Genomic DNA, 9,963 nt, shown 5'->3' with positions numbered 1-9,963 from the left:
CTTATAATGAAGACAATAATGTAGTAAATAATGTAGCTTATAATGAAGACAATAATGTAGCTAATAATGTAGCTTATAATGAAGACAATAATGTAGCTAATAATGTAGCTCACAATGAAGACAATAATGAAGCTAATAATGTAGCTTACAATGAAGACAGTAAAGTAGCTAATAATGTAGCTTATAATGAAGACAATTATGTAGCTAATAATGAAGACAATAATGTAGCTAATAATGAAGCTTATAATGAAGACAATAATGTAGCTAATAATGAAGACAATAATGTAGCTAATAATGAAGCTTACAATGAAGACAATAATGTAGCAAATAATGTAGCTTACAATGAAGACAATAATGTAGCTAATGATGTAGCTTATAATGAAGACAATAATGTAGCTTATAATGAAGACAATAATGTAACTAATAATGTAGCTAATAATGAAGACAATAATGTAGCTAATAATGTAGCTTATAATGAAGACAATAATGTAGTTAATAATGTAGCTTATAATGAAGACGATAATGTAGCTAATAATGTAGCTTATAATATAGCTTACAATAAAGACAATAATGTAGCTAATAATGAAGACAATAATGTTGCTAAGAATGTAGCTTATAATGAAGACAATAATGTAGCAAATAATGTAGCTTACAATGAAGACAATAATGTAGCTAATAATAAAGCTTACAATAAGACAATAATGTAGCTTATAATGAAGACAATAATGTAGCAAATAATGTAGCTTACAATGAAGACAATAATGTAGCTAATAATATAGCTTACAATAAGACAATAATGTAGCTTATAATGAAGACAATAATGTAGCTTATAATGAAGACAATAATGTAGCTAATAATGTAGCTTATAATGAAGACAATAATGTAGCTAATAATGTAGCTTATAATGAAGACAATAATGTAGTTAATAATGTAGCTTAGAATGGAGACAATAATGTAGCTAATAATGTAGCTTATAATGAAGACAATAATGTAACTAATAATGTAGCTTATAATGAAGACAATAATGTAGTTAATAATGTAGCTTATAATGAAGACAATAATGTAGTTAAAAATGTAGCTTATAATAAGGACAATAATGTAGCTAATAATGTAGCTTATAATGAAGACAATAATGTAGCAAATAATGTAGCTTATAATGAAGACAATAATGTAGCTAATAATGTAGCTTATAATGAAGACAATAATGTAGCTAATAATGTAGCTCACAATGAAGACAATAATGTAGCTAATAATGTAGCTTACAATGAAGACAGTAAAGTAGCTAATAATGTAGCTTATAATGAAGACAATTATGTAGCTAATAATGAAGACAATAATGTAGCTAATAATGAAGCTTACAATGAAGACAATAATGTAGCTAATAATGTAGCTTACAATGAAGACAATAGTGTAGCTAATAATGAAGCTTATAATGAAGACAATAATGTAGCTAATAATGTAGCTTACAATGAAGACAATAGTGTAGCTAATAATGTAGCTAATAATGAAGACAATAATGTAGCTAATAACGTATCTTACAATGAAGACAATAATGTAGCTTATAATGTAACTCTTGATTTAGTTTGAATAAAAAAATATTACATTCTTCTAAGATAAATATTACATATGCAATTTAACACAGAAGATACACAAGTGCAGTACAGTTTATTTAGTTAAACAAACAACAAAACAAGAGAATCTACTGTAAATGTCTGTGGATTCAATCTAGTGGTTTATATTTGAATAATATAAAGTAATTTAAGCTGGGCATATATTGAACGCTACAGTGAAAAAACAAAGACACATAAAAAAGACGTGCATGATGTAAATCTATTTTTCACGAATTATTATTATGATCTTTAGATTATTTGATTTCTACTCGCCTGCATTTACTGCCATCTAGTGGCCTTGTCTGCCTGCGCAACTCAGTATTTTTAATATATATGAAGAGAACTCAGGATTCAATGTTTATCAACATAATCTGCCAAGTGTTGTATTTCTATCACCATCGTCCACCATGAAACATGACAAATGGAAAATAATTTGGCTTAGAGATTCCATTTTTTACGCAAGATTTAGAACTGTGTGGAATTATAGAATTAGCCAAAATGCATATGAATAAATAAGGAAGAGAATATAATTAATAAAATTGAGAATTCATAGATTTTGCTTGTTTATATATATATATATATATATATATATATATATATATATATATATATATATATATATTTCTGAATAAAGTAAAACTCACGATTTAATAGTGTACGTCTGTTCTAAAATAGAAAAATAAGTAGTGTCAGGCAAAAAGTAACTGTTGCAATTTAAGGCGGATGAATGGATGAATGAATGAATTAATGAATGAATGGAATGAGAAAATACAAATACAAAGAACATATAATGGAAATAACACAAAGAAAGGGATACAAAGATTAACATAGAATATTTAGCTTGAATAAATGAAATAAAAGGATTACATTAGATTTACTTTATTAATCCTTCTGCAGATCTCCATCAGGAAATTGCAGCAGACGTTATAAAAACAAGAGAAAAAAAACAAATTGCACAACAAAGCACAAGTAAAAAGAACATACATCAAAAATAAAGAACGTAGATGATCAAAAGTAAATGACACAAAGGATATAAAGATTAACATAGAACAGAATACATATAAAAATACAGACAATAACAAGTTAAATGCTTTAATTCGTCACTGAACACTTTCTTGAGATTTGTTCAACGCATAAACAAACAGCTTTGATTTGTGTTATTTAAGAAAGGATAGAAGTTACGTGGTTACTATTATTAGTATGACGCGTTAAAGCAAAACAGTATATATATATATAAATAGCGGAACCTGAATGCGAAAAAAACATTAGACGATACAGACGGGACATTTACCAAAAAAAAAAGCGTAAATTAAAAACCGTCCGGAAAAACCGTTATCCATAGAATAATACATCGATTTTTATTTATTTATTTATTTCTTGCCACGTCACGTCACGGCGCATGCGCATCGCCTAGCTAGTCATTTGACGACGTGTACCCGGTGTGTACAAGTATTCAGGTGTCTCGTCGCTTCCGGTGACATCTCACTATAAAACATCTCAAAGAAGACCTGAGAGAGTTCCAACCATGGGGGGCACCCAGAGCATGGAGATCCCGGGCGGAGGCTCGGAGGGGTATCACGTCCTCCGGGTGAGTTTCCTGTCTGCAGGACCTGCAGTTAGCAGCTAGCAGCTAGCTTAGCATCTCTCTTCAGCCCAGTGTTGTGCTGGAGAAGCGATGATGCAAAGTCAGGCCTGTAGACGTGGATTGTTTTTATTTATATTACGAATGTTTGCTTTTTATAAAGCGTTTTGTTCGGTTAGTTTGTACCAGCGTAGTTGAAGTATTTGTCTAATAGCTTAGCATGTACAGCTAGCCACCCCAATGGATTTTCATTTATGTTAATGTATTTGTTTTTGTGAATGGGTACTTTATTATCACTAAGCTTGTGTTTTTTTTCTACTTTAACATTTTTGATGTCAATCTATTTTTTTTGGAGCTGTCAAATGTATTATTGGAGGTAATTTTTTTTTCACATTTCCATGCAGGTGCAGGAGAATTCACCAGGACATCGGGCTGGACTGGAGCCATTCTTTGACTTCATTGTTTCCATCAATAACACCAGGCTGGTAAGTGCATGAATAGACGTATTTTCCCCGTCAGGGGGTTCACAGTAATCTGACGTCCTCCACCTCCATCCCTCCCATCCTAGAGTTCAGCTTATATTCAATTATATTACATTATTCAAAGCAACAGAAAATAAACTGTATAGAAGATTAGCTTCTAGTCGTATTCAATGTATAGTATGCCATAAAATATGCAGGGATGCCAAGTTTCAAAAATGACAAGAGTGAGATGACGTGAACAAAATAAAATGGCGTTTTTAACGTCTAATTATACGATTGATAAGATGCCGTCAACTTCACGCCAACTACAGCATAATAAATTGTTCAACGTTGACAGTGTCTTATGTCCAAGACGGTTAGAATATGATTATTAAATGATCAATTTTTCCAAAAGTCTATATTGAATTGTTATATTTTGTGGGATGGTAGTTTACATCTTTAAGATGACATCTAAAGCAGGGGGATTACAAGGCAGACGCATCTGATCGATTTTAAATTTAAAATATTATTTTCTACTTCTGAATGGCTTTCGATGAAATTGCCGCTAAGTTAAGCTCAAATTTGGTTCTTGACCGGAGTTGTTGTGTTTAGTTACGAGGACTCCGATGTCTCTGTGTTGTGCTGCGGTTAAAGATGGACGCTTCTCATTCAGCGTTCTGTGGTTGGCCAGATTACCGAAAAAACGACCACAAAATAAACAACCATTATCTTTAAAAGGTAAATATAGAGCATAAATGGGTAAATCTAAGTGTGAGAAATGGGTTTCAGACAGACTGAAAGATGGATGAAGAAAATAGTGAGGGAGGATACAGAGAAAAGTTAGCTTTTGGTCGCACATATTTACATTAATCTCTCCACTCATCTCTGATCTAAAACTATATGATGAAACTTTAACAGTGTTTTGCTTAAAAAATAATTTGAATTTTCACATAACAAATAAAGTCTCTTGTGAGTGTCCTCGACTCAACTCGATGGATTTGTAAATACGGACTTTGAGCAATGAAAACGTTATTTAAAAAATACATAGAGGAGATGTGAAAACAACAAAATCCTTTGATAATACAATGATAACGATTTAACAAAACAATTTACATCATTGGCCGCATCAAGGGAATCACAGTCTCGGTAATCAGTAAAGTAAATGTAGACGTCAAAATATCTTTGGTTTTGTACATGACTGCTATGGAATTTGAAATGTAGTCTTTTACATGTTCAACAATTATTTTCAATTTACTTATTATCAGTTACAACCCTTAATATCTTGTTTCCCAAACCCTTGAAATGTAACATTTAACCTTAGATTGATTTTCAAACAACATCAAAGCATTTTTCCTTATATTAAGAGATCATTAATTTTCATCAAATCATGTTCTGAGCTCTTTATCATCAGTTTGTAGAACTTCTAATCACCTCATTTTGAATATTTATTTAGATTTTCAACATGTTTTTCACCTGGTCTCATCGTTTTTCCTCTTTCCCCAGAACAAGGATAACGACACGCTCAAGGACTTACTCAAGGCCAGCGTGGAGAAGCCGGTCAAGATGCTGGTCTACTCTTCGAAGACGCTGGAGTTGCGGGAATCCACCGTCACACCCAGCAACCTGTGGGGGGGGCAGGGTCTCCTCGGAGTCTCTATTCGCTTCTGCAGCTTCGAGGGAGCCAATGAAAACGTTTGGCATGTTCTGGTTAGTAATCCCCGAGTCTAATACTTTTAATACATTTATATTTTGTCCCTGTCTTGATATTCAACAGCACTTTATTTTTCAAAATAAATATGTATTTGGCTTTAAATAATAATTTATTATATTAATATATTGTTTAACATTGTTAATTTGTGTTGTAGTTAAACTGCAGTTACTTATTATCTGCATCTAAAGTAACAATGAAATTCTGGGAGATCCAGGCAATGACTGAGGACTAGAGGATACAGTCGTTTTTTTAAAGCTGATGTTTTCAAAACAAAAGAAAGCAGTTACGTCTTCGTCAAGAGTCATGTGGTCTGTAAATTCTGCAACACCAGAGTCAAGTACTCGACAATACTACAAATATATCCTTGTTACTACAGTATCACACTGGTAAAGTGATATGTGTATCGTATCGTCAGATTCTTGCCAATACACGCCTCTAGTTTCAACAGGTATTTCTACGTAATGTTGTTTGAAAATGATCCTTGTTCCTACAGTATCGTATCATTCATGCATATCATGTTTAAGATTCTTAACTTGTCTGTTCTGTACAGGAAGTGGAACCCAATTCCCCGGCGGCCCTTGCAGGCCTGCGGCCGCACACGGACTACATCATCGGAGCCGATACCGTCATGAACGAGGTGATTGTGAGAGTTACCGCTTTGTTACGTCTTTTCTAAAACGTATCTTTGCGCCGCAGTCGGAGGACTTGTTCTCTCTGATAGAAAGCTACGAGGGTAAAGGGCTGAAGCTCTACGTCTACAACACGGACACGGACAACTGCAGGGAGGTGGTCATCACGCCCAACAGTTCCTGGGGTGGAGAGGGCAGGTCGGGGTCTTTTTAAAGGTCAGAAGAGGGGCGTGGACTATAAGAATGTTTGCTCCTCTGTTCCAGTTTGGGGTGCGGGATCGGGTACGGTTACCTGCACCGGATCCCCACTCGACCTTTCGAGGAGGGAAAGAAGATCAGCTTTCCTGGAAACAGTCCCAGCAGCGAACCCATCAGTCCGCTGAAGGACGGATTCACTGAGGTTTGTCGTCGTGGTTTTTGGTGCCGCGTTACTGTTCGGTGGGCGATTAAACTCAACATATATATAATAAAATAAAATAAAAATAAATATCTAGAATCAAGCTAATAATATGCTACAATTATTATTTTATTATTGTTTTCTATGTGTCTTTTGAATTATATATTTTAAGTCATATTTATTTGTATAGTGCTTTTCCAGACCAGGGTCACAAAGCGCTTAAACAATCAAAACAATATTCAATAAAGTATATACTTTAAAGATCAAGATAAAACTGATAACACAACAGGAGTTCCAGAAAATTAGAAAAAAGCCTGAACAAATAAAAACGTCTTAAGATGTTTCTTGAAGGAGTCAGTAGATCATCAAACACAGAGTGAGAGGAAGATCGTTCCAAAGCTTAGGAGCAACAGCCTGGAAGGATTTCTCTCCTCTGGTCCTGAAGCGTGTTCAGGAACCATCAGTAGATTCTGATCCACAGACCTCAGAGCCCGAGCTGGGGTGTAAGGCTGGATCAGATCACTGATGTAAGGACCAGAATTTTAAAATTGATCCTGAAAGAAACTGGCAGCCAGTGAAGAGTTTTAAGGATCGGAGAAATGTGAGTTCTTCTACTAGAGCGGGTCAGAATTCTCGCATGAAAATAAAACTTTTATTTTAAATTTAACTGTATATTGTTCTGATAGTTAAAGCGCTAGACCCTGGTCTAGAAAGATCTTTACAAATAACTACTACTTACTTACATTTTAGTTAAATAATGCCGATATAAAAGACATTTTACCAAATATTTATTTTATATTCACTTAAATCTTTAAAAGAAATCCTAAAACATAAAGCCCTCCCTTCATATTTAGAGACTAGTAATGAATTATATAAATGTAACAAAATAAAACTGTTTGTTTTCCACATGATCTTTGACCCCATCGATCCTCCTCTCCTCCCACAGGTCCAGTTGTCAGCAGTGACTCCTCCCTCCTCTGCTCCTCTCCTCCCCTCCGCTCTGGGCGACTCCATGGCCAACCTGTCCATCAACACGGCCCCGCCCACCATCCCCAACGAGCTGCAGACAGGTATCTTCACCTCCTTCCATCGTTGTCGTTCGGTCCAACGTGTCAATCCACGGCTTCATTTTTTTGCAGGTTTGCCCACAGTCCCGCTGCTCCCCTCCTCCACCGGCCCCTCCCTCGGCCCCTTGACCCCCCTCAACCCTGCCGCCGCCAGCTTCAACCCTGCCCCCAGGTTACCAGGTGAGTCCCAGACTCCGTTCCTCCATCTTCTTTGTTGACCTTCCGTATGGATTACACACACAGTGAGTCATGGGGATGTTTGGTCATGTGACTCCTGGATTTACTTTCAGCTCCTCAATGAGGTTCATTTTCTCAAACAATATTATGGTTGTTGAGACTCCATTGTCTGTAGAAATACCTGTTGAAATTAGAGTTGTGTATTGGCAAGAATCTGGCAATACGATACATATCACTTTACCATTGTGATACTGTAGTAACAAGGATATATTTGTAGTATTGTCCAGTACTTGACTCTGGTGTTGCAGAATTTACAGACCACATGACTCTTGATGAAGTCGTAACTGCTTTCATTTGTCTAGAAACCAAAATATGTCCAAACATCAGCTTTAAAAGCTGCTAGAGTCGACTGTATCCTCTCATCCTCAGTCATCACTGGGCTCTCACGAGATTTCAATGTTCCTTTAGCGGCAGAGGACGTAACGACTGCTGCCATCTAGCGGCCAGAAGTTTAATTGCATCACAAAAATGAACAAACACCGTTAATATTTCAAGTTAATTGTAAATAATTATACATTTAATTTTAAGGAGATTAAGGAAAAAGACGGGTTAAAAAGCAACAGTAAAGCATGGGTTGAAGTTAAGATAAATACAACAATTAAAAAATATTCTAGGAGGGAAAACTACAAAACATGAATAAGCTAGTTCATAAAACTAATATTTTATACACATTAATCTAAAACCAAATCTAAAATTAAAAGAATAATTATGATAAAACAAAAAAATATTTGAAAGCACAGACAAAAAGTTTATTTAATAGCGAATATTGTAACGATATCATGAAAAAAAATTGTTATTTAAGTGTATTGATTTTCTCACAGCCCTAGAAGTGATGTTTAATTTATTTCTGGTATATTTTAGTTTACATTACATTACGCTGTCAGCAGAGTAGAGTTGATACTCGCACTGCTGTGACTTCACAAGGCATTTAAAAAAGTTGTTTATTTTAGACTTTTTCTACTCGTATTTTTCACTTGTACAGACAAAAGTAAACACGTTTCTTCCTTCAGGTCTAATCCTTCCTGACAACCTGCCTAATATTATGCCGCTGCCAGATCTAAGTGCCATGACATTACCAGGAGCTCTACCACCAGTGAACATAGCAGGTAACAATTCTATTAACCCGTTCAGTGTTTTAGTCGTGGTGTTTCTAAATCTACCTTTTCTCCTGCAGGGGTCGCTGCACTGGCTTCCTCTCCTCCCCTCAACCTTCCCACTTTCCCTCCCCTGCACTTTCCAGGTCTGAATCCTCTGAAGCCCCTCCCTCTGGACCCACTCCTGCCCCTCGACATGACCCAGTTCCTGTCCAGCGCCGCCGCCGCCGCCGCCGCCGCTCCCACGGCCGCCTCCGTCACGGTAACGCCGGCCCCCCTGCCGGTCCCCCTGCCCGTCCTCGCCACAGAAGCTCCCGCTCCAGTCGAGGCGACGTCGTCGTCATAAGAGGGTTCGCGCTCACCGACAAAACCAATGCTGGTCCACTCCTCCTTTTCATCTCTTCTTCCACGAGCGACCGACGGCTGGCATCTTAAGAAGTGTCTTTATTACCTGATCGTCATGACGACCACCCAGACGACTGTTCACGACAAACTCACGACAGAAAACGCATCCTCCGCTTGTGTTTCCGGTCCAGACCTCGTATCCTTCCATATTTAACTTTTCTTTTTTTCTTTTTTTTTTGTTTCATGGTTTTGACCCACTGTACAGCTCCTTCTGTATATAGGAGACGGTTGCCATGGTTACTCAAGACTCGGGCGACTCTTCTGACGCATTCATTGGAAACGACTACAGCGTGTACAGTGCGAGCAATAAAGCCAAATTAATTTTAAGGGACGTTTGTTGTCTGTCGCCTCGTTTATTCCTGTTGTGATGCGTCTACATAACCATCCGAGTTGTTGAGTTCACTTGCCTTTCATCAGGGAGCTCAGTCCTCTGTTGGGTACGTGGAGTAGAGCCGGAGGAAGTTCTGACGCCTCATTCCTCGGTCAGACGGCCATGAAGAAGTGCTACACGGATCCGTTCTTGGACGGGATGAAACGGAAATATTAATCTAAGAAAACGACACTATTAAAGATGTATTTAGTCGAGGTTCATTAGGTTTTAAAAGGGTTTACATTCACAAATAAGGTCTTAATTGACATTAAAGTGTCTTAAATCAGGATTTTAATTAACACATAAAATATGGTAGTTTCAAATCTTGGCATAATTTTAAACATTTATAGATAGTTCTATAAAGATACAAAATCTAAATAAAAAATGGCGAAAGTAACCA

General features: G+C 36.4%; 1 protein-coding gene across 1 annotated transcript; it reads left to right on the top strand.

Moving 5' to 3' along the window:
- Positions 1 to 2,884: 2,884 nt before the first annotated feature.
- On the top strand, positions 2,885 to 9,524 carry gorasp2 (golgi reassembly stacking protein 2). The gene is made up of 10 exons (XM_087811581.1): positions 2,885 to 3,198; positions 3,597 to 3,677; positions 5,157 to 5,360; positions 5,915 to 6,001; positions 6,061 to 6,191; positions 6,258 to 6,393; positions 7,337 to 7,460; positions 7,530 to 7,637; positions 8,705 to 8,800; positions 8,869 to 9,524. Exons 1-10 carry the CDS (start codon positions 3,136 to 3,138, stop codon positions 9,132 to 9,134), a joined length of 1,296 nt encoding a protein of 431 aa, XP_087667707.1. The 5' UTR covers positions 2,885 to 3,135; the 3' UTR covers positions 9,135 to 9,524.
- The last annotated feature ends 439 nt before the right edge of the window (positions 9,525 to 9,963 follow it).

This window comes from Callionymus lyra, chromosome 16 (assembly GCF_982586985.1).
Source record: "Callionymus lyra chromosome 16, fCalLyr1.hap1.1, whole genome shotgun sequence".
Classification (NCBI taxonomy): domain Eukaryota; kingdom Metazoa; phylum Chordata; class Actinopteri; order Syngnathiformes; family Callionymidae; genus Callionymus; species Callionymus lyra.
The sequence above is the reverse complement of the archived record's forward strand: the minus strand, read 5'-3'. Positions and strand labels throughout refer to the sequence as shown.

Coding starts and splice junctions, on each gene's coding strand:
- gorasp2 (XM_087811581.1), top strand. CDS start 3,136: ATGGGGGGCACCCAGAGCATGGAGATCCCGGGCGGAGGCTCGGAGGGG. Junction 5,361..5,914: donor AAAACGTTTGGCATGTTCTG/GTTAGTAATCCC, acceptor TGTTCTGTACAG/GAAGTGGAACCCAATTCCCC. Junction 7,638..8,704: donor CCCTGCCCCCAGGTTACCAG/GTGAGTCCCAGA, acceptor TTCTTCCTTCAG/GTCTAATCCTTCCTGACAAC.